Source organism: Pinus tabuliformis, chromosome Q (genome assembly GCF_031772625.1).
Source record: "Pinus tabuliformis cultivar Carrire ecotype Pingquan chromosome Q, CPIR1, whole genome shotgun sequence".
Taxonomy (NCBI): domain Eukaryota; kingdom Viridiplantae; phylum Streptophyta; class Pinopsida; order Pinales; family Pinaceae; genus Pinus; species Pinus tabuliformis.
In genome coordinates, this window is record NC_142296.1 from 1121669380 (window position 1) to 1121694147 (window position 24768).

A 24768-nucleotide genomic window follows, 5' to 3' on the forward strand; every position below is an offset into this window, starting at 1 on the left:
AGCTTACAAAAAAAATATTACTATAACTATTAATCACTAAACTAAATATTTTATAATGTTTTACCTACCAACCAAGTTTAATATAAATTTACACATAAATATAAATAATTAATATAAATATATTTTAATTCTATTTTTTTAAATATTATTATAATTATTAATCACCAACTAAAGACTTTAGAGTGTTTTACCTACCAACGAAGTTTACATATTTTATCAAGTAAAGTACGGCTTATTTTAATTCCATATTTATCTATTATGTATATTAAAAAAATGGTAATTACCATTTAAATTTAGTAATAAAATATTTTAATTGCAATATATATCTTTTTATATATATAAAAAATTGTCATTCAAATTTATTATTTTTGAAAAAGTTATTGAGGGAATGGTCAAAAGTGATGATTCAAAACATTTGCGGGTGGTAATATTTGAATGCGTGAGGAATTGTCCGGAAATTTATGGAAATTCTAATCATATTTAGAGAAAATCTGGCAAGGATTTTTGTAAATCCAAGTTATAGTTGTTAAACTTCAAAATTTTAGGTGTCCTAAGCATTTTTGATGGTGCTGAATCTATTTCCACCATTAAAAACACGATTCAAACACTACCTCTACAAGATTTTTTGAAATTTTTTTCTCTAGATTCCGGCCACTTTTGACCGTCTGAGCAATTCCTTAGTGTCGATAGACGACTCCTATTTGAATCATGTTTTTGAAGTTTGACCCTAAATTTACTTTATTTTTGAAAACGCTATTGAGTGGATGGTCAAAAGTGACTATTCAAAAATCTGCCAGTTGCAGTATTTGAATCATGTTTTTGAAGTTTAACCCTAAATTTACATGTTTAGTCGCAGTATTTGAATCATGTCTTTGAAATTTGACCCTAAATTTACATGTTTTTGAAGTTTGACCCTGAATCCTGAATCATGTTTTTGAAGTTTGAATTTCAATTTACAAAAAATACCGCGAAATTTTGTCAAACACTCTTGTCAAAATTTTAAACATTACCGCGAAATTTTATCATTTGGAAAATATTTTAATTGCAGTTTTTACGGGTCAAATTACAATTTTGTATGAATCAATTACTAAAATTTACACAACGGGATTCATAGCGGAAATAAACATCAAAACGAAGATAATTTGACTGAACTCTACTAACGAGAGCAACGTTGATTTCACATCATGAATGCACGCATGAACGCACTAACTAACGGGTGTAGGATACGGGACCATCATATCGCCACAGCAAAATCAAGTGTGCCTCTGTAGGCAATTGGTCATTTTCTGCACTTGATCATCTCGTAATAATTACAGATTGCCTTTTTTACCTGGAAACTAGGTTCGCTTTAAGCCTCGTATGAATTCCCTTCTGGCTCCACCATCATCACGCGTTTTCAAACAGTATATAAATGGGTTTTCCCAATCTAGAGTCTGTCAAAAATATTTTGATAGACTGGCAATCTGGTCCTTCCAATATTATCGATTCCATTGTTACACCCACTGCAAATATGAAACTTCAATTTGCTGCTGCAAAGATCATGAGTCTAGGCGGTACAGCTCTGGGCCTCATGGTGGCCATGACGATATTATGTGAATTGGTGCCAGCCAACGCACAGGGCACTGTGGTGGGATTCTACAAGCAGACTTGCCCAAGTGCAGAGAAACTTGTGCAGCTGAGGGTACAGAGAAAATTCAGCACAGATAAGACCATTGCGCCTGCTCTTCTTCGAATGCATTTTCACGATTGCTTCGTCAGAGTAAGAAAGAAAAGCAAATTAAGTAGATTTTTAGACTTCAGGTTTCTGTGATTCGAATTTATTTGAAGTATATCTTCCTCATATATCAAATAGAGATTTAATGTGACAATTGTTCGAATTAATCAGTGTGGTTTACTCTGTTTTAATGATGGATTACATTAATTGGTTAGTAAAATTGTTATATTTAATTTGTATTTGATATTTTTTTTGTTTTTTAAAATCGGAATCTTGAATCTCATTGTTTATATAATACTTCATAATAATGTTCAATTAAGCTTTTTCCTCCGTTTTCATGCTTTTGTTTTGAGTTTGTAGGCATTTTTTCGTGTTTTTGTTTTGAGTTTCTGAATTTGTTTCAGGGGTGTGATGCATCCCTGCTGGTAGATTCCACTCCTGGAAATAAAGCAGAGAAAGAGGCAGGAGCCAATCAATCTGTGCGAGGATTTGAATTCATTGATGACATAAAAAAGATCTTGGAAGCTGTATGTCCCAGCACAGTTTCTTGTGCTGACATTATTGCTCTGGCTACAAGAGATGCTGTTGCCCTGGTAATCACAGAGTTCTAGGCCATGTGAGAGGAACATTATTAGCGAAGCAATTATATGATATTGTATTTGATATGGTGTGGTATGTGCAGACTGGTGGCCGCGTTATGATGTTCCCACTGGAAGAAGAGATGGTACACAGTCCAGAGTAAATGAGGGTAATAGCCTTCCGGGTCCTGATGATGGTGTCACACAGTCCTCTGCAGCCTTTGCTTCCAAGGGTCTCTCTGCTCTAGACCTCGTTACACTTTTAGGTCTGAGTTTCGATTGTAATGCTATTTTTTTTGCCGAATCTAATTGTGATTTCTTGAATGTATAAATAAATTAACACTGGCGATCCTAAAAATTGATGCAGGGGCACACACCGTAGGCATTACACATTGCAGTTTCATTAGTGACAGGCTGTACAACTTCCAGGGAACAGGCAAGGCAGACCCAACCATGGATCCAGCCCTTGTAACCAAGTTGAAGACCACATGCCCAGACCCTGCCTCTGGAAGCTCTGCAGATCCCCCTATAAATTTGGATCAGGGAACCCCCTTTGTTTTCGATAACAGTTTCTTCAAGCAAATTGCAGCCCGGAGAGGTGTCTTGCAAATTGATCAGCAGCTGTTCCAGGATGCAAGCACCACTAACTTTGTAAGGAGTTTTGCAGGATCCTCAGCAAAACCTATGAATTTCAGCCAGCAGTTCGTTCAGTCCATCGTCAAGATGGGTAACTTGGGAGTGCTCACTGGGAAACAAGGAACCATAAGGAAAAACTGTAGAGTTGTAAAGGCCTGATAGCTGTCTTTTGTCACCATGAATCGGCGATTCCCCATAGCTTTTTCTTGGAAGCTATTTGAAGGAATTGAATTGCTGATTTTGGGCACAGTGAAATTTTACTGTATATAGTATCAAATATTTTATATTATATGTATAATGATGACGAAGAATCGAATCGGGAAGTTTCTTATTTTAAATTCAATTGCAAAGATGTAAAGATCATCCAAATTTCTAAATCCTTCTGGAGAGTACTACATTGTAAATGCAAATAAGTTAACATACGAAGAAAAAAACTTAAAGTTAATTGTAAAAATTAAATTTTAAAATAATTAGTATATATTTTATTTTACTTTAAATAAATTAAAAGTATTTTTAATATATATTATTTATAAAAATTAAAATTTTATTTTATGAGCAGATATAAGAGCTGGTATGCTGCAGTTCAGTTTTAAAGCATAAATTTTTCTTTCGTATAATGTTTTACATTTGTATTATTTTTGTCGAAGGATTTATAGTTTTAGAGTAAATTTTGTTTTTTATAAGTTGGGAAAATTTATTATAACTGAATTATTAAACTAACAATAAAGACATGTCTCTCTAACCTCGGTTTTCTTATATCTATAAAAATAGAAAATATTATTATTTTATATTTTTAATTTAAATATTAAAATTAAATTAAAATTTTAATTATAAATTTAATTTTTAATTATTATTTAAATATAAACTAAAATGTGTTTTAAATTTTATTGTATTTTTTCTTAATTCATAATATAATTTTAAAATTCCTAACTATTAAGTATTTTATAATAAGTTAATAATGAATTAATTTTGTCAAAACTAAAGAAATAGGTTAATGGCCCATTACCTAGAGGTATCCCATAGGAGTTAAAGTATGCCCTTTGAAGATCACCAACAAGTATTACGAGGGGTCATGGTTTTCCTTGAATTATATTCACAAATAGCAGATAGTAGCCATTGATGATTGTCCCCACTGCTGATTTGATAACATAGTTATGATAAATTTCCACACCATTAACTTAATTAATTAGTAAGTTTGATGTTATGTAATGACCCCTGTCAATTAATCTACACGGTAAATAAAAAAAATTACATGGGTTACACATATTTCTTGCCCGGCAAGGTCCGGTACATAGTTGTTTACACCAATTTAATACCCTTGACACGCGGCAAACACAGGGAAGGTTCAAGAGTTGAGGTATCTGGATGTTTATGGTCACATTGAAAATTTTCTGCGGAGGATGGAATATTTGATGGAATGTTTGTCTGCGGACATAAATGTCACTGGTTGCCTCCAGTCCACCTGTCCTATTCCATTTATGCACACTGCCCTGATCACGTGGCAGTGGCCTCTCTACCTTTGCGCCCTCAGGGCTCTCCCCGCATCGACGATGAAGATGGAAAGAGGTCCATCCGAGGGTGGATCCAGCTCGAGGCATTTCGTTTGAGCTTTATTGTTCCATTATGGTATTCCATATCGCATTTGATTCAGGTTTGCACTACCACAACCCCTGCGCAGCACCGAGAAGACTATTGTTTGCTACCTGGTCGTATCACCAGTTGGCTGGAAGCTGTGTTCCTTTCCACAACCGAGGTATTGGTAAACCCTCTCTGTGTTACACAGATTTTTGGTCTATAGCTACATATTACTCTGTTTCCGCTCAGGTTTTGATCTTAACTCACTACAGGATTGTTTGCTGCCTGTAGGCAAGGAAGTGTCCTTTTTTTTTCTTTCCTGTAAGTCATGTTTGGATGCAGAAGCGGTTGACTCACGCCGATTAACAGGTATGTTCCTACTCTATACATGTCTATTGCAAGTATCAAGGGTTTCGCTGAACCAGAAGAATTGCTTATTACTAAGGAGGCACCCGAATCGGCTCCTTACGGTCTTTTTCTCTATTTCTTTTCCTACAAAATGGCAGGATGTTGACGAGGTTTGAACCTGGCGAATCGCTAGCTCACACCAAGTTAAAGATCCTTCTGCGAGAAGGTTTCATTTTCTTTCTAGGCTAATACTTGCATCGAGCTCTCGAGCTCGGATGCATTATTGTTTATTGTGATGGAATTTTGTTAATAATTTTATCTTGGTCTTTGTCCTAGTGAAGCATTTGACTTCTAAATTACTGTGATTCATGCGCTCCTTAAAATTATGCAAGTACCAGTTCTCTTTCGTTCCTCAACTACTGGCTTGGTCTCTGCCAACCAAATTCTGCCATTGTAATGGCCATTGTCTATCCTGTAGTTACAAACCCCTGTTTTAATTTATAAGTTATGAAGTTTGAAGGATAGACTACTGTAATAATGTGCATCTGGTCCTTATTTATATGATATGTGTTATGATGACTATGCCACTACAATAGTATAAATCTTGACAATATTTATATGTTGTATGTTGCCTATGGGGTTCGGTTCTATAATGTACATAATTTATTTCAGTATTGCAAGATGTTCGATATATTGTACTCTACATGATAACGAGTTTTCTGGCTTAAGATACAACAGCCGCTGCATGCTATGAATCCCAAGAGTATATCCGTCAAGGCTAGACTCTAAATTCGACCTCATATTTATGTTCCTTCTAAGCCCTTCGATTCAGTACAGGGTCAAGTCCTGTAGAGTCTTATTGCAGTTATGATTTATTTATATACATGTATATGGGTAATTTACTTGAATTTCTTATCTTACTGTCTTCTAAGGGTTTTGAATATACCCTAACCCTAGCCGTAAAACTTGTCTCTCCACACAGGTGCAGTTATGCCGCTCAGGAAATTTCCTTTCTCTTTTGACTAGTTTATGTTTCGATAGCCTTATTATCTCAAGGTTCATGGCTATGCATTAAATTGTCTGTATGTATCATCTCTGTACTAGGAATATTATCTGAGTTTACTTTGTGTGAAATAAATAGTAACAGTTTTGAGGATTACTGGTTCACGACTAAAATAATTTTCGAACAGATTGCCATTCTATTCTATCATTTGTCTTTTCCTTAATGCGAGGAAGACATTCCTTTTCCCTTTCTTTTATTTATTCCATCCGTATAAAGGACAAAGATTCAATTGCATAGCTAGGGTCAAGGCTACCGCTTAACTGGCTGTTCTAAGCCTTGTGGCTTTAACCCTTAAAGGCCTTCTGTTGTTATCAACGTGTCATAATGAAACTAACCTAACTCCTACAGACCATCTAAATAAGAAATTTGCTGGCCAACTCAGAACTATAAATTTGCCTCATACTCAAATCGCCTTTCTGTGCACTGTTTATCATTTCAACTTTTTCCTATTTCGCAACCCTTCTAACAGGACTAACCAAATAACTTAAATAGAACTTTCAGTAGTACAGTAACTACAACACAAGATTGTCATAGCGGTACTTACCTGTATCCGGTATGAACAGTACTTGTTTTCTCTTTACTCAGAACCTTGTCACCACTGGTTCTCTGCTTGTCTTCCTCCCGTCCGCGAGATTTGTCTGCGCGACCAAATCTCCCCCCAAGCTTGTCTGCCAGGTCACAACCTTCAGCAAACTTTTCCTGCACTGTCGTGCCAATGCTATCTGGTCCTTACCAGACTTAGCATAACTTTGCCATCATTGTCCCGTCTGTCCCCACAGCACGATTTTTCCCTTTCCTCCCTCTTTTCCTTTTCCTTTTCCCACCCCCTTTCCTTGGGTGGTTACGGTTGGGAGGAACAGTTAGGTTTTTTGGCAACTGTTTTATTATTAAAAGAAACAACTTCCAAATGGGAAGTTACAATTTTCAAGTATGACTCGATTTAATTCTCAAGTGCAGAGTTAACAATTACCATTAATTCAAAACAGTAAATAGCACATTGTCCAATGTCTTTTAACCTACAACAGTAATAAAATATTTACAACCATCTTTTTGTCCGGGAATATTACATCTTCCCCCCCTGAGATTGGACATCGTCCCGATGTCTCCCAGCCATGAACAGTTCTGGGTAATTTCTTCTCATAAACTCTTCATCTTCCCAAGTGGCCTCATCAGGCCCAAAGTGCTGCCACTGCACTTTAACTTGGGTAATATCCCGCTTCCGCAGTGTTACCTCTCTCCGATCGAGGATGCTCAGCGGTTCGACCTGGATCTCTCCTTCTGGTTCTACCTGCACATGCAACATCCTACGTCAGTTTCCTGCCAAAAGGAAGACGTCTATACAGATTTATCGGTGATAATTCTCACCTGAACATCCTGCCAATTAATTACATGTTTAGGGTCATAAACATATTTTCTTAGTACGGAAACATGAAAGACATTATGAACCCGTATGTGGCTTGGTAGGGCGAGCTGGTAAGCTACCGGCCCCACTCTTGCTAGGATCTGAAATGGGCCACAGTATCGAGGTGCTAATTTGGCACACCCGCTCCACTGTAATGAGCTTTTTCTTGCGCGTATCCTCACAAAAACGTGGTCCCCGACCTGATATTCTTTAAATCTTCTTTTCCTATCAGCGAAGTTCTTCTGCCTATCCTGGGCTGCCTTCAAATTAGATCGTGCCTTTTTCACCAGTTCTTCCATTTCCTTAAGCATCTCGGGACCCAGCATCAATCTGTCCTCCGGTCCACTCCAGCTCGAGGGGGTGCGACACTTTCACCCATACAACACTTCGAAGGGACTCATCAGCAATGAGGTGTGGTAGCCATTATTGTAAGCAAATTCAACCAAGTGCAAATAATCCTCCCACTTGGTTGGTTGCTGCATCACGTATGCCCTTAACATATCCTCTACTACCTGGTTCACTCGTTCCGTTTGCCCGTCCGTTTGAGGGTGATAAGCCGTGCTAAAATTCAGCTGAGTTCCCAACTCTTCAAACAGAGTCTTCCAAAAGACTGATGTAAATTTTACATCTCGGTCTGAAACTATTACTTTTGGTAACCCATGCAATTTAAATATATTCTGCATGAACACATGTGCGATCTGCGCAGCCCTATAGGTAGATTGTACCGGTATGAAATGTGCTGACTTGCTCAGTTTGTCTACCACTACCATGATGGAATCGTTATTTTTCTTTGTCTTAGGCAGACCTGTTATAAAGTCCATGGATATGGTTTCCCATTTCCATTCTGGTATGGGTAGTGGTTGTAATAATCCTGCAGGGTGCTGATGCTCTGCTTTGATTTGCTGACACTCCAAGCATCATGCCAAATAACCCGCCACGTCTTTCTTCATCCCTGGCCAAAAATATTCTTTTCGCAACGCAGTAATCATCTTCTGATACCCGGGGTGTCCGGCATAGTGACTCTTATGAAATTCGTCCAATATCAGATTTTTAACATGGTTCTGATCAGGCACATACAGCCTCTCTTTATAGTACAACATTCCGGCAGTGTCTATGGCATAATCTGGCTGTTTTTCCTTGCTGGCTGGTTGCTGTATTTGCCGTTTTATTTGCTGGTAATTAGCGTCTTGTTCAGCTGCACTTGTAATGATTTCCCTGAAGGGACTTTTCCCTTCACTGTAGGAGATTTCATATAGGCACTGCACTTTTCTGCTTAAAGCGTCCGCCACCCTATTTTCCTTTCCTTTTAAATGCTTAATTTCAAAATCAAAACCACTCAGGAAATCTGCCCACCGCGCTTGCCTTGCATTCAGAGTGGGTTGACTAAAATAATTAGTCAGGCTGTGGTGATCAGTTAATAACAGAAATTTTCTTCCCATCAAATAATGTCGCCACATTTTCAGGGCGTGAATCACGGCTGCCAACTCTAAATCGTAAGCAGAATATTTCTGCTCATGTTCTTTCAATTTCCGTGATTCATAGGCTATTACCTTCCCTTCCTGCATCAACACACCCCCTACTCCTTCTTTGCTCGCATCTGTACACACCACATAGTTTTTGTTGGGGTCCGCAATGCTTAAAACGGGCGCTGTGGTGAGCAGGTGTTTGAGTTGCTCGAAGCTCCTTTGACATTCCAGGGTCCACCTGAAGGCCCTTCCCTTTTTCTGCAGGGAAGTAATGGGGTATGCTACCCTTGAAAATCCTTCCACAAATCGCCTATAATAGCCTGCTAATCCCATAAAAGAGCGGATGTCCGCTACATCTTTAGGTACCGGCCATTCCATTATTGTTTTTATCTTCTCAGGGTCAACTGCAATTCCTTTCTTAGTGATTATATGCCCCAGATACTGTATCTGTTCTTTATAAAATTCACATTTACTGAATTTAGCATACAATTGATGTTCTCGGAGGGTTTGCAGTACCAATCTGAGGTGCTCTTTGTGTTCCTCCATTGTCCGAGAATAAATCAAGATATCGTCAATGAAAATCAGCACGAACTTGTCCAAGTATTGGTGGAATACGCTGTTCATTAGACACATAAAAGTGGCAGGGGCGTTGGTCAACCCAAAGGGTAGTACCACAAATTCATAGTGACCATACCGTGTTCTGAAAGCGGTTTTAGCTATATCCTCTTCTTTAATCCTGACTTGGTGATACCCCGACCGCAGGTCAATTTTCGAGAAAACTGTTGCTCCCTTTACCTGATCGAACAGTTCATCGATACGGGGCAGCGGATATTTATTCTTGATAGTCAATTTATTTAGCTGCCGATAATCTATGCACATGCGCAGGGTCCCGTCTTTCTTCTTAACGAACAACACCGGGGCTCCCCAGGGTGACACACTGGGGCGGATATAATTCTTATCTAGCAGCTCCTGCAATTGCATTTTTAATTCTGTCAATTCCGGTATACTCATTCTATAGGGTGCCCGGGATACCGGAGCTGCTCCCGGCACTAATTCAATGGTAAAATCTATGTCCCGCTTAGGAGGTAACCCGGGAATTTCCTCCGGAAATACATCAGCAAACTCCTGTATCACAGGGATATTCTCTATTGCGGCTGTTTTGTCTTTTGAGTCAGCATAACCCACTTGGATAGCGTAAATCCGACATCCCTTCCTAATGCATTTTGCTAACTGGGAGGCGGTTATAGGCCGAAGTTGCACTGGCCGTTTGATCCCCTGCATTTCTTGCTTAATCCCCAGCTCATCCTTATAGCTGTTAATTACAGACCAGTGTTTTTCCAACCAGTCCATACCAATTAAAACATCATATGAGCCAAGGGGAAGCATATTTAAGTCTGTTGTAACTAACTGGCCTGCTATTTTTAAAGGGTAGTTTTTGACTTTGGCATTTACCCGTCTCTTTGCCCCTGTAGCCAACTGAACCAGCCAAGGGTCCTTAAATTTAACAGGCTGTAACCTGCACTGCTCCACAATTCTAGGGCTAACATAACTTAATGTTGCACCAGGGTCAATTAAAATAGTGACAGCAAGGTCTAAGAGTGTACCTTCAAATTCCACCATAGTCGGCTGGTACTCTGCCTGGCGATCCTCTAGAGCAGCATTAATCCTCGGTAGGCTTCGTCCTACATCACCCACTGTAGAGGCTTCATAGACCTGGGACACCTGATCAGTTCCTTTGCATTGGGGACAATTTTTCACATAATGGGGGCCTCCACAGCCCCAGCATTGCACTGGAGGCCTTGCTGTCCCCTCATTGTCATTTTTCCCAAATTGGTCATTAGTTCTAGACTCATTGGGGGGCTTTAGTCGCAGCGAATTCTTCTGTGAATTTTTGCTGCTGGCTTGCCCTTTGGTAAAACCTCTATTACCTCCACCATGGTTACCTTTGGTACTTCCGGTCAATCTGCTGCTTTTTTTATCCAACCATCTCTTATGTAGGCCATCTCCCTTTTGCTTGCTCTGCTGGTAACACATTCGGGCTTTACGTATGGCCTCGTCCATCGTTTTTGGATTATCGAATTCGATTCTTTCCCTCATACCCAAGGGTAGACTGCTGACAAACCTCTGTACTTTAGCTTTTTCCTCCCGGATGTAGGGCACATAGCGGAGCAGGGAAGTAAAACGAGTGATGAACTCGTCCATAGTCTGTTGTCCCAATCGCAGATCATGGAATTCTCTAGCTTTTTCATCATAGAAGCGTTCTGTCAAGTATCTTTCCTTAAAGTACCTTTGAAATTTTTCCCAGGTAATAGTCTGTTCACTCACTCCTTTGACCATCTTCACTTCCTCCCACCACAAGGTGGCCTTCCCTTGCAGTTGAAAAATGGCCAATCTTGCCTTAAGGTTGTGGTCATATTCATACAGTTGAAAATATTTGTTCATGTTGATCAACCATGCTTCAGCTGCCTCCTCTTGTTCTCCGTCAAAATGTGGCGGTTTAATCTTGCGGAATTCTCCTTGCAACTCTATCCGCTGCCTTTTTGACGTTTGCTGTTCAGAGGCATTATCAGACCGTTCCTGCTCCCTACCTTCCGATTCTCCAGGTTCTGTATTTTGGTCCTGTTCCCCTGATATTCCCTGTTGCTCAACACTGGGGTGCGGTGGTACCTGATTTTGTTTATCCGAGAGACTCTTTATAATCCTCTCCTGCTCCATTGTGATCCTGGCGTTCTCTTCCTGTAAACGGGCCATTTCATGCTTCAATTCTTGTACAGTTTCTAGAATGGCACGGTTTGCGCTGCGAGTCTCTTCGCCGAGCTGTACCCACAACTCGGGATGGTTCCCTGCAGGTCCCTGACCTGCTACAAATCCTTGGGATGCGCTATCTGTTCTTCTCATCCTGTCGATCTTGCTCCTGTACTCAAACAGAATTTATCAGGGGGATAATCAAACAGGTTTATTGATTGTTATAAATATATAAATATATTTCCCACGCCACTGTCCCAGAGGTCACAGTTTCTGGAACTTGGCTCTGATACCACTTGTAATGACCCCTGTCAATTAATCTACACGGTAAATAAAAAAAATTACATGGGTTACACATATTTCTTGCCCAGCAAGGTCCGGTACATAATTGTTTACACCAATTTAATACCCTTGACACGCGGCAAACACAGGGAAGGTTCAAGAGTAGAGGTATTTGGATGTTTATGGTCACATTGAAAGTTTTCTGCGGAGGATGGAATATTTGATGGAATGTTTGTCTGCGGACATAAATGTCACTGGCTGCCTCCAGTCCACCTGTCCTATTTCATTTATGCAGACTGGCCTGATCACGTGGCAGTGGCCTCTCTACCTTTGTGCCCTCGGGGCTCTCCCCACATCGACGGTGAAGATGGAAAGAGGTCCATCTGAGGGTGGATCCAGCTTGAGGCATTTCATTTGAGTTTTATTGTTCCATTATGGTATTCCATATCGCATTTGATTCAGGTCTGCACTACCGCAACCCCTGCGCAGCACCGAGAAGACTACTGTTTGCTACCCGGTCGTATCACCAGTTGGCTGGAATCTGTGTTCCTTTCCACAACTGAGGTATTGGTAAACCCTCTCTGTGTTACACAGATTTTTGGTCTATAGCTACATATTACTTTGTTTCCGCTCAGGTTTTGATCTTAACTCACTACAGGATTGTTTGCTGCCTGTAGGCAAGGATGTGTCCTATTTTTTTTCTTTCCTATAAGTCATGTTTGGATGCGGAAGCGGTTGACTCACGTCGATTAACAGGTATGTTCCTACCCTATACATGTCTATTGCAAGTATCAAGGGTTTCGTTGAACCAGAAGAACTACTTATTGATTAAGTTTACTAAGGAGGCACTCGAACTGGCTCCTTACGATCTTTTTCTCTATTTCTTTTCCTACGAAATGGCAGGATGCTGACGGGGTTTGAACCTAGTGAATCCGCCAGCTCACACCGAGTTAAAGATCCTTCTGCGAGAAGGTTCCATTTTCTTTCTAGGCTGATACTTGCGTCGAGCTCTCGAGCTCGGATGCATTATTGTTTATTGTAATGGAATTTTGTTAATAATTTTATCTGGGTCTTTGTCCTGGTGAAGCATTTGACTTCTAAATTACTGTGATTCATGCACTCCTTAAAATTATGCAAGTACTAGTTCTCTTTCGTTCCTCAACTACTGGCTTGGTCTCTGGCAACCAAATTCTGCCACTGTAATGGCCATTGTCTATCCTGTAGTTACAAACCCCTGTTTTAATTTATAAGTTATGAAGTTTGAAGGATAGACTATTGTAATAATGCACATCTGGTCCTTATTTATATGATATGTGTTATGATGACTATGCCACTGCAATAGTATAAATCTTGACAATATTTATATGTTGTATGTTGCCTATGGGGTTCGGTTCTATAATGTACAGAATTTATTTCAGTATTGCAAGATGTTCGATATATTGTACTCTGCATGATAACGAGTTTTCTGGTTTAAGATACAACAGCCGCTGCATGCTATGAATCCCAAGAGTATATCCGTCAAGGCTAGACTCTAAATTCGACCTCGTATTTACGTTCCTTCTGAGCCCTTCGATTCAGTACGGGGTCAAGTCCTGTAGAGTCTTATTGCAGTTATGCTTTATTTATATACATGTATATGGGTAATTTACTTGAATTTCTTATCTTACTGTCTTCTAAGGGTTTTGAATATACCCTAACCCTAGCCGTAAAACCTGTCTCTCCACACAGGTGCAGTTATGCCGCTCAGGAAATTTCCTTTCTCTTTTGACTAGTTTATGTTTCGATAGCCTTATTATCTCAAGGTTCATGGCTATGCATTAAATTGTCTGTATGTTTCATCTCTGTACTAGGCATATTATCTGAGTTTACTTTGTGTGAAATAAACAGTAACAATTTTGAGGATTACTGGTTCACGACTAAAATAATTTTCGAACAGATTCCCATTCTATTCTGTCATTTGTCTTTTCCTTAATGCGAGGAAGACATTCATTTTCCATTTCTTTTATTTATTCCATCCGTATAAAGGACAAAGATTCAATTGCATAGCTAGGGTCAAGGCTACCACTTAATTGGCTGTTCTAAGCCTTGTGGCTTTAACCCTTAAATGCCTTCTGCCGTTATCAATGTGTCATAATAAAACTAACCTAACTCCTACAGACCATCTAAATAAGAAATTTGCTGGCCAACTCAGAACTATAAATTTGCCTCATACTCAAACCGTCTTTCTGTGCACTGTTTATCATTTCAACTTTTTCCTATTTCGCAACCCTTCTAACAGGACTAACCAAATAACTTAAATAGAACTTTCAGTAGTACAATAACTACAGCACAAGATTGTCATAGCAGTACTTACCTGTATCCGGTATGAACAATACTTGTTTTCTCTTCACTCAGAACCTTGTCACCACTGGTTCTCTGCTTGTCTTCCTCCCGTCCGTGAGATTTGTCTGCGCGACCAAATCTCCCCCCAAGCTTGTCTGCCAGGTCACAACCTTCAGCAAACTTTTCTTGCACTGTCGTGCCAATGCTATCTGGTCCTTACCAGACTTAGCATAACTTTGCCATCATTGTCTCGTCTGTCCCCACAACACGGTTTTTCCCTTTCCTCCCTCTTTTTCCTTTTCCTTTTCCCACCCCCTTTCCTTGGGTGGTTACGGTTGGGAGGAACAGTTAGGTGTTTTGGCAACTCTTTTATTATTAAAAGAAACAACTTCCAAATGGGAGGTTACAATTTTCAAGTATGACTCGATTTAATTCTCAAGTGCAGAGTTAACAATTACCATTAATTCAAAACAGTAAATAGCACATTGTCCAATGTCTTTTAACCTACAGCAATAATAAAATATTTACAACCATTTTTTTGTCCGGGAATATTACATGTTATCCATATTTAATATTGGAAGTGTCTACCTAGGGGAGGAATTGCCCGGACCTCTAAAAGTGGCCAGAATCCAGGTAAAAAAAATTCAAAAAATCTTGCACTAGCAGTCTTTGAATCATGTTTTTATGGTGGAAATAGATTCAGCACCATCGAAAACCTCTGGGACACCCAGAACCTTGAAGTTTGATAGCTGTACCTTGGATGTACAAAAATCCATACCAGATTTTATCAAAATCTTGCCAAAATTTCTATGATTTTCAACTTAAAAAACAATCTTAAAAACAGTCTGATGAGACTTCCGCTTTAATATTTACATTTACCCATTTACCTCTTAACCTCTAGAGCTGTACTCTGCTCTATAATCTCATCTCTGCCATGTAAGAACGAATTTTATCTTTACAATGTACACTATTGAACAGGTTTCATCTCTACAGTCTCATTATTAAATGGGTGCCTCTGGTCTCAGATTGCATGCGTTAAAAACTCTGTACTGTGACAGTACTTTGTAGTAAGAACTCTATGGTGTAAAAGAACTCAGCACTGCTAACAAACAAAAATAATTAACAAACTTTGCAGTATGAAAGAACTCCGCAGTAAGAACTCTACAGCGTGAATGAACTCATTGATAAGAACTGTATGTTGGCTTATTACTGAGACTGACAACTATGGTGAGTTCTGGATGGTAGTGCTTGGATTTTTTTGGGTTTCCATTCAAAGCCTACAGTAAATCAAGTGGGTAAGTTTTTTCTCTCTTTTATTTTATTTTTCCTTTTTCAATATAAATTGAGAAATTGATTAAAAATAATAAAATCTCTACTGAGAGGTCCGACTCGGGCAAAATAACCCCAGATAAGGGGTACTTTTTACATTAAGTAAATATTTTTTTTTTTTTAATTATTTGAATATCATATTTATAAAAAATATTAATATTAAATATCATATATAAATTTGAATTTCATATTTATAAAAAATAAGCATATAAATTTATTTTAATTCTAATTTATTGAAAACTAATTTTAAAGCATAAACTTTTTTAAAATAATAATTAATTTATTTAATTTTATTGTAATTTTTTTCTATTTTATAATAATAATAAAAATATGTAAAATCATTATAAAAATGTAGAGAAAGGAGATACACTGTGTTTCAAATAGAGTTAGAATGGATATTCCATTTCAAAAATCGATTAGGATAAACAATAGAATGTTAAGATTGGAGATTTAAGAAAAGCTAAAAGAAAAGTTTTTGTTAATGAAAATTTTTATTTTAAATAATTTGGAAAATAATTTGGATATCAAGCCTCATGAAAGAGGAAATGAATAAGTTATAAAGTTAGACCATGATGGTAACAAAAGAGCTTTTAAACTGGTTATGTTTTGTATAAAAAAAAGCAAAAAGATGAGGAGATTTGCAAAATAGTTTAAAAAGAACTAAAAAATAGATTACAAAGTCAAACAATATAAACAAGCATGCTAGGAAAAATAATCAAACATAATGATAGCTTGGTTTAAGTCAAGGTAATCTCTCATATGACAATAAATATGGCATAGTCAACACAAGTCCAATCTTAAAAGCGTTAAGAATATTTGTATATGAAGAGTTCATCCTTGAACACCACATGGAATTACAGAATGAAGCTTAAAAGATAAAAGAAGCCAAGAAGGAAGGGAAATTAGGAATAATTAGAAATCAAAATGTCATTATAAAGGATAGAGACAAAAAAGATAATAATAAATAGGAATTTGTTCTGGAGATGAACCACACTTGATTGTTCGAAACATCGACAAGAAAAATCTCCATATGGTGGATCTAAAGGATGTGCTTCAAATATGTTCTAATCACTGAAACCTCAATTCAAAATTTTTGGACTCCTTGATCCTTTTATAGTATTGTTATGGTTTTCCATGGAACAAAGGGCCTATATTAAGTTGGATCACAAGTGAAATTGATATTATATTCATGGTTGAAACTTGGGAGCATGAAGAATTTAAGGTCCCTAACATAGTGTAACGCTCCCTCTCAACCCCATAGATCTCCCAAGCCAGGTGAGAGGTGTTAATTTTATTTAACCCGACCTCCATAGTTCTATCATGGAAATGGATTCACAAAATTTCAGATGTTTCAACTTCTTTAAAACTAGAATAAACATCATTGTTGTGTTTACCTTGTCGATATTTTTCAGTGATGTAAGTTCTATTGAAATCTGACTCCCAGATCAAAAGTTATGATTGTTCAAAGTCTAACTAATACAACCCTCACCATGTGAGCAAGGTACTGCCATGTAGCACCCACGTGGCTGCCCCATGTCACTTGGGTGGTCCACATCTCCTTGCTTTGCTCACATGGCATTTTCCCATACTCACATGGATCCTACCATGTTACACTTTGCTTGGGCCCCATCGGACCGACCTAATAATGTGTTTTGTAACAAGAACATGTTATAACAAAGAATTTAGAATTCAACCATTCCTATTGAATTTCCATGACTCAAACTTTGGACCCCCAAAGCTTGAATAAGAACCCTATCCTGAATATGTTCGGGCCTAGGCCTTCTCTCGTCATCGAACTATATTCCCTAAGCCTTCACACTCATCCTCACAGCCTCAAACTCACATCTATGGAGCCTCGAGCCCTACTCATCCCCAAAGTCATGTTTCCTGGGCCTCAAGCTATACTCGACCTAAACTCCTATCTCTCGAGTCTTGAGCCCCATTCGACCCCAAAATCACGTATCCTGAGCCTCGACTTGTACTCGGCCCAAAATCATAGGCCTTGAACTCTACTCGGGCTCGAAGCTCCCAAACCTTCCCAATTCAACCTGATTTTTAGTGTTTTCTTCCTTTTGCCATTATCACACCAAAATGGATTTTCCTAGTTTTTCTTTGAATTATTACTCATGCACACGATGAAATCAATCCCAACCAGGGTTAAGTTCCTCTCATGGATTTATAGTTGGAATTTATACCCAAAACATCCTCAACACTTTCTAGTGAAGTGTTCAAGCATATCATTTCTCAAGTTAATACAAAGCGTGTTCAAGATACTCCTAGCATCTATATCAATGTGTTAAACCATTCATGATTCCAATCCTTTTTCTGTCCTTTCCCCCCCTGAAGTCAACCCCTCTCCTTAGCCCCAAGCTGATGCCATTGAACCCTCCCCTCCTCTTCTTATCTCCTCCTCCCTCTCCCTAGAACCTCCCTCTTCTAGACTTACCAGGAGTTCTTCGAAAGAGCATGGAATAACTATGGATGAAAAAAAAAACATGGGCCAGGAAGGAAGTCTGCCAAGCAGCTGAGAGATGAAAATGCTCAGAAGGATATTTCCATGGGCACTCAGAACCCCATAGAATCCTACATTTTGGGGCAATATGATAAAGAAACAGTACACAAGGAGCAAGGAGGGCGAGCAACTCTCCATACACTTCACACTCAATGATGAAAGTTCTATCCTAGAATAGTAGGGGACTAGGGCACCCCTCCAAAATAGTTGCCTTAAAAGATCTTATAAAATATGAGAAACCAGGAATTCTATTATTACAAGAAACAAAACAAGGACATTAAGAAATGAAAGGAATCATTGGCCAACAAAAGCAGTATAATGGCAGCATTAGTGAATCAAGGGGCACCTCTGGGGGACTTGCAACCCTCTGGAACCACAACATTTGGAACCACATAACTGACACAGTCAACCAACACTGGATAAAAACCGTTCTAGAGAACACAACAGATAGCCAAGGATAGTCATCTATAACATCTATGCACCAAAGCAAACATAGATGAAGAAGAAAGCAATAATATTATTCTCGGGGGAGACCTCAATCTCATACTCCATTCCAATGAGAAAAGAGGAGGCTGCTTCTCTCCTGACCCTTACAGAACGCAGTTGGAGACCATCATGCAGGATCACGAGTTTATTGATGTTGTCCCAAAAAATCGAAGGTTCACATGGAGCAACCGCAAGTTGGGCAAAGGCAATATCATGGAAAGGATTGATAGAATCATGGTGAATGTCACGTTCCTTTCCTCCTACTCCACTGCTTATGCCACCATCCTACCCTTCTCTACTTCTGATCATTACCCCACAACTCTTATTCTCGAAGCCCACTGCCCCTTAGGGCCCATTCCCTTTAAATATAGCCCTCTGTGGAGCAGCATTCCTACTGTCAAAGAGATCGTTCAAAGCACTTGATGTCAACACATAGAAGGATCACCAGGATACATATGGGAGAACAAGCTAAAAAGGACCAAATATGCCTTAAAGGAATGGGTAAAAAACTACTACACGGAACCTGAGAAGGTTAAAAAAGAGATAAAAAGAAATTGGAATACATTCACCGCATAACAGAGGAACACAGACTCTCACAGGAAGACAAAGACCATGAAAGCGATCTCTACTTCCAACTATATCGCACAAATAGATAGGAGGAGCAGAAATGGAGAATAAAATCTACGCAACTATGGCTGCAAGGAAGAGATAAAAACTCTGCTTTCTTTCATAAGCAGGCTACCATCCAGAAATTAGGAACAATGTTACATCTATCATAGATGCAAAAGGCAATCTTCAAACCACTCAAGGTGCCATTAGAAAGGTAGCCTCAGATCATTACAGTGCTCTTTTAACAGAAACAAAAGAGGAGGAAGATTACTCAGATCTGCTGCAATATCTTCCTACTGAGATTAGCAAGGAAATAAATGATAACTCAATGAACACAGAGATTGAAGAAGAAGAAATAAGAAGAGCTATTTGGACACTCCAACCAAATAAAGCTCCTGGCCCGGATGGATTCCCCATCTACTTCTACTGAGCTTATTGGGGAATAATTAAAAATATCTAGTCAAAATGATAAAATGGATTCAACGCAAGGGAAAAATTGGAGGTTTCACCAATGCCACCCATCTTGCTCTCCTTCCCAAAGAGAAAAAACCTTCATCTTTTTCCTGATTTCGACCCATTTCTCTTTGTAACTCATCTTACAAAATCCTTACCAAAATCCTTGCTTCTCGCCTCAAACCTCTCCTCCCCTCTCTCATCTTTGAAAACCAAGGAGGATTCTTGGCCAATAGGCAAATTTCCGACTCCATCCTCCTTGTCCAAGAAGCTATTCAATCCAACCAATCTAGAAAGGAAAAAGGCTTCATTCTAAAATTGGACCTAGCAAATGCCTTCGACAGAGTAAGGCATTCTTTCCTCATTGTTGTTCTAAAGAAAATGGGGTTTGTTGCGCCTTTACTTGATCTCATCAAAGCTTGCATTTCAGGTCCTTAGATCTCTCCTCTTGTTAATGGCAAACCAAGACCTTCTTTCCAATCCTCTCGAGGGCTAAGACAACGCTGCCCTCTTTCCCCTTCTCTATTTATCTTGATGGCTGAATCCTTCAGTAAAGCATTGGACTACAATTCGTGGGTTGGACTCATCACAGGTATTAAATTTGGAAATGGAGTCAAAAACATAAACCACTCTCAATTTGCAGATGATACTTTGTTAATTGGAGGAGCCTCCAATATAATAGCCCGTCGTTTCAAAGCCCTCTTAGACAAATACATGAGATACTCTGGAGGTATGGTCAATCAACTCAAAAGTTGCATCTATGGTTGGAACACTACAACTCAATTCCTCCATAACATCGCCATCACCTTTGGGGTCCCTTGCAAATTAGATTGGGAGCACTTCACTTATCTAAGCATGCCAGTGAGTGCAACAATGGGCTTCCACTTGACTAAATCCAGCAGGCCGCCTAGTTCTCCTGAAAACAGATCTTTCTTCTCGGCCCTTATACCAATTCACACTTCTGCAAGCTCCTGCCATTTTCCATCATAAAATGGAAATCATTCTCCGCCATTTCCTTTGGCAAGGGGGGAAAATGAAAAAAATAAGTTCAATCTTGTAAGTTGGAAGCAGGTCATTCAAACCCAAGATCGTGGAGGCCTAGGAATTAGATCTCCCAAGTTCCTTAATCTAGCTTTTGGTGGCAAGATCGTTTGGAGATTCATTAGCGGCCATTCCGCTTGGTGGAAAAGAGTGTTGGAGGCCAAATATCTAAACTTTCCAAGACAACACCTCTTGGATTACGATATCCCTAACAGAGTTTGCTCTAAAATCTGGAGATTGTGCAAGAAAGCAATCCTCTTTCTGGCCCAAAACATTTCTAAAGTTCCCAAGGGCGGTACCAATATCAAAATCGAAGCAGATAAAATTATGGGACAACAACCTATTAGCAGCCAAACTGGAATCGATCAAATTCTCTCCTTCTTTGACAACATATGGCTTCAGTACTTGGATCAGATTTCTCAATGGGATACCCAATCCCAGATTTGGACGGGATGGACCTTTCCAGCCATACCCATAGACCTCAAGGCGAGTTTTACTATTCTCCAAGCTCACGTTCACAACATAGCTCCTATTAAAAAAATGGTATCGATGGCTTCCGTTGGGATCCTTCCGGCTCCAATTACACAATTCAAGCTGCCCATCAGTATATTTGTAGTAGTGAACACCCCACACCCATTTGGATGCATTGGAAAACTGTCTGGAAGTCAGAGGCCCTCCCAAAAATTAAATTATAAATCTGGGCTCTCTTAAAAGGGAAAATCCTCACTTTTGACAACTTGCAAAAGTGAGGCATTATCAAACCTTCCCGTCGCCCAAACTACCAAGCTGCTGAAGAAACCATCCAGCATCTCTTTATCGCCTACCCCTTTGCCACCACCTGTTGGAGAGAAATATCCTTCAACGCCCATCTCCCCTGGAGCCCCCATAACTCTATTGGAGAAGTTCTGCACCTTTGGAAGAAGAACTATCCGTGGCAACAAAAGAAGAACAATATAGCCAAAAGGGTTTGGGATACTCTTCCCTATTCTCTTCTATGGAACATTTGGTTGGCAAGAAACCACATGGTCTTCAAAGACAAAGAAACAATCACAAGGAAACTATGTAACAAGGCAAGGAGTCTTACTTTATAAATCATCTCAGCTAAAAATCAAAAGAAAATTGATATCGCTGGCCTCTGTGTTGGATAAAAGCAATAGTAGCTAGAGTAGGAGTAACATCAACAACCAGCTCAACAACTCTAACCACATTTGGAAGGTAAGATTGAAATATGAGGAGTTCTCAACTTGGCTCAGAAACAGCAACACCTGCTATCTCTTCTTTGACGATGCTTCCAAATCTAACCCTAGAACAATAGGGGAAAGTGGAGTCATCTACAATGCCAATGGAGACATCAAAGTTACTTATGAATGGGGGTTAGGCCTCCTCTCCAACAATAGGGCTGAAGGTCTAGCACTATACCAGGGGCTTGTCTAGCTTCAAAATCTTGGCATAAACACAGAAATGATCTTTGGCGACTCGGTTTCCATCATTAGTCTAATGGTTCACAACCAAAATGCCTCTAATGTGATACTACAACAAACTATGAACTAATGTCAAGTTCTCTTTCAACAAATGACTGACCTTCGATTCTTCCATGTTCTTCGAACCTTCAACAAGGAGGTCGACACTTGTGCCAATAGAGCTTGTACCAGATGCATAGGCAATCTCCTATGCAACTCAGTCGAATCCCAACAATATCTTCCATGATTAGAATCATCTCAAGGCTCAGAACGACCTGCAGCAATTCAACTGTCACTGACAATCGCAACATCTTCAAGAAGATTCAAGTCCTATTCACTGCTAAAATATGCCTAGATAGCTGACAACATTATGACTTCTCCACCGAATCTCTGGAAACGATCCACACAACTCTCTTTTGTCCCATTGCCCATGCCACTTTGCCCCGCCATTTCCTCCCCCGTGATCCTCCTCGTCAATTTCTCATGATCTCTACCCTACTTTCCCTTAACCCCTCATCGGACCTCTTGTCAGAACCCGCCTACTTATATGCTCTCTCCCTCCTTCATTTTTGCATCTCCTCTTCTCCTTGGTAGCAATCGCTCCTTCTGTAATTTTCTTCTAGCTATTCCTCTGCTCTGAGCCATCACTGTCGTTCTCTCTTCACTTTCATCCCTCCACTAAGCTCCCTACTCCCAGTCTCGTTGGTTCAGCAGTTTAGCAGAGCTCTTCTCTCTCAGAGCACCGCGAACACAGATCAACCTCCCTCAATGGCAAGAAGTGAAGACTGTCTCCACTGCGCCAATCTGCAAGTAGAATTGGAACAAATCCGTGCTCATCCGAAAATTTTTGATGCCAAAATCGACATTCATGCTCAGATCACTAGCGAGAAGCGTGAGGCCCACCTTAATCTTTTTCTCCATAGAGTTACTTCACTCCAGGAGCAATTTAATGATCTCTCCAACAAATGCAGCCATGCTCAGGAGTTCATCGACATTCTGAAGTTCATGATGGAAAAAAGAAATGTTCCCAACACCAACTCTTCAAGTCTAAGGAACACTGAAGTTGGCAGCAAGCCTGAAGATTCTACAGCCCACCAGATCAGTCATATAAACATAGACTAAGCATGCCCTGCAAATTCTATTTCTTATTATTCCAGTTCATTAGAATTTATACTTGTTCAGGTTTTCCAAAAGCTAGAAATGGTAGGAGCAAAGAGGAATTTTGTCTTCCCTATAGTATTTCCTTGCTTTGCTTCCCAGGTATAATGCCTTGTAATACAGGAGCTCAGCCTCCTCAGCCTTTTTTTGGAATATAAACAACAACCAATTATGTTAAAAAAAAAGAAGATAGAAAACATAAGTTAAACCACTTAATATCTCATATTGTATTATTAATTTAATATTAATATTAATCTCATATTGTGTGCAACACTGGAAACTGAGATTGGGACTTCAACTCTCCACCCAACCTTAGATTGACTGCATTATAGACTTTCTTATAGTCAACCACCCCCAAGCCAAATTCAATGTCTAAGGAGGTAGTTTTCTCAAGAATTCTCAACCTTTCACCCACATACAATGAACAGAGCCATGTCTCAAGTGTTGTTAACAACACCTATCTATTGCACCACAGTTGGATTTTAATCCAACAACAACTCAACACTATAGTAAAGCAAGGCATAAAGAGTCTCATTTCAGTCTTGGAGAGAGATATATGTATAAATATAAAGGAGGTTTATTAGTTGTGTTACTTATATAGGAATAAGAGAGAACTTTCCAACAACTTCTCAGTGATTTTCTCACTTGTGTTCTCAACCCCCACAAGGCTACCCTAGGTGATATCAACCTACTAGCTTTGAGGTGCCTCAACCTCTTAACAATTTCTCAACCAACTAGTTTCTAGTGGTTTTGTAAGCCTTAGGAGCACAAACACAACCTTGATTATTCTCAGTCAGCTAGCCCCATGAGATATTCATCTTGGCTATCACAGAGCATCCCTACTCCACTGAACTCTCTTCTAAAATTTAAACACATAGGCATGCTATAGTCTTGACAAGAAACACATAGGCACAACTACTGGCCTTTCGATCACAGAGAATATTCACACACTTCTACATGCCTCCCTGATCACATAGATCAAACATGTGATCTTACCACGGGGGCTTCACTTATTGAACCTTTGACCTATCACGTGCGTTCGTGGCATATTAAACAATACCTTTAATTTGGGTAGATATTGGAAAATACACCCAAAAATCACATTATTTAACCTCCTACCAATACAAACCCAATACACCCTCCCAATTTAAAAAACCCCTACTTCCACTAGATATTGTAGGTATCCATTTTTTCATTCACATTTTTTATACCCCTTTATATTTTTTCATTAACTTTGAGCTCCATTTTTTAAACCTGCCAATATAAAAACCCTTTACCCCCTATATATGCCCCAATATATTATGCCATTTTTTCCTCAATGTATATCCCCCAATATGAACCCACGTGGTATGGTATTACTCATCTAGTGAAGCCCCTATGGATCTTACTAGGCCTAACAAATGCAAGAGATATGAAGATAAGAAACAAACCAGTCCCTCGTTCTCTTGTTGCTTCATGCATACTTTCTCCTTACGCATAACTATCACAATCCCCTCCTCACATCATTCTTCCTTGTTTTTCTTATCTTCCTTATGACTCATTTTGCGTGTTGACTCTATCAACACAGTTCATGCGGCAGTCTGTGAACT

General features: G+C 39.2%; 2 protein-coding genes across 2 annotated transcripts; one reads left to right on the forward strand and one right to left on the reverse strand.

Annotated features, from left to right (window-relative positions):
• Window positions 1–1411: 1411 nt before the first annotated feature.
• LOC149223463 (peroxidase 57-like) lies at window positions 1412–3110 on the forward strand. Its single transcript, XM_089387917.1, has 4 exons — window positions 1412–1759; window positions 2119–2310; window positions 2399–2558; window positions 2660–3110. Exons 1-4 carry the CDS (start codon window positions 1412–1414, stop codon window positions 3085–3087), a joined length of 1128 nt encoding a protein of 375 aa, XP_089244043.1. The 3' UTR covers window positions 3088–3110.
• Window positions 3111–8233: 5123 nt separating this feature from the next.
• Window positions 8234–21448, reverse strand: LOC149223464 (uncharacterized). The gene is made up of 5 exons (XM_089387918.1): window positions 21324–21448; window positions 20902–21219; window positions 11108–11696; window positions 9578–10987; window positions 8234–9229 (listed from the first exon to the last, which is right to left on the reverse strand). The coding sequence occupies exons 1-5, from the start codon at window positions 21446–21448 to the stop codon at window positions 8234–8236; spliced, it is 3438 nt and encodes a 1145-aa protein (XP_089244044.1).
• Between the last annotated feature and the right edge of the window lie 3320 nt (window positions 21449–24768).

Excerpts from the sequence above, each read along its gene's own strand:
- LOC149223463 (XM_089387917.1), top strand. The coding sequence starts at position 1,412 with ATGGGTTTTCCCAATCTAGAGTCTGTCAAAAATATTTTGATAGACTGG. Across the intron at positions 1,760-2,118 it reads TTCACGATTGCTTCGTCAGA|GGGTGTGATGCATCCCTGCT; the intron begins GTAAGAAAGAAA and ends AATTTGTTTCAG. Across the intron at positions 2,311-2,398 it reads GAGATGCTGTTGCCCTGGTA|TGGTGGCCGCGTTATGATGT; the intron begins ATCACAGAGTTC and ends GTATGTGCAGAC.
- LOC149223464 (XM_089387918.1), bottom strand. The coding sequence starts at position 21,448 with ATGGGGGCTCCAGGGGAGATGGGCGTTGAAGGATATTTCTCTCCAACA. Across the intron at positions 11,697-20,901 it reads TCCAGTTTGGCTGCTAATAG|GAGCAAGATCGACAGGATGA; the intron begins GTTGTTGTCCCA and ends GTTTGAGTACAG. Across the intron at positions 9,230-9,577 it reads TCGATGAACTGTTCGATCAG|ATACAGTATCTGGGGCATAT; the intron begins GTAAAGGGAGCA and ends TATAAAGAACAG.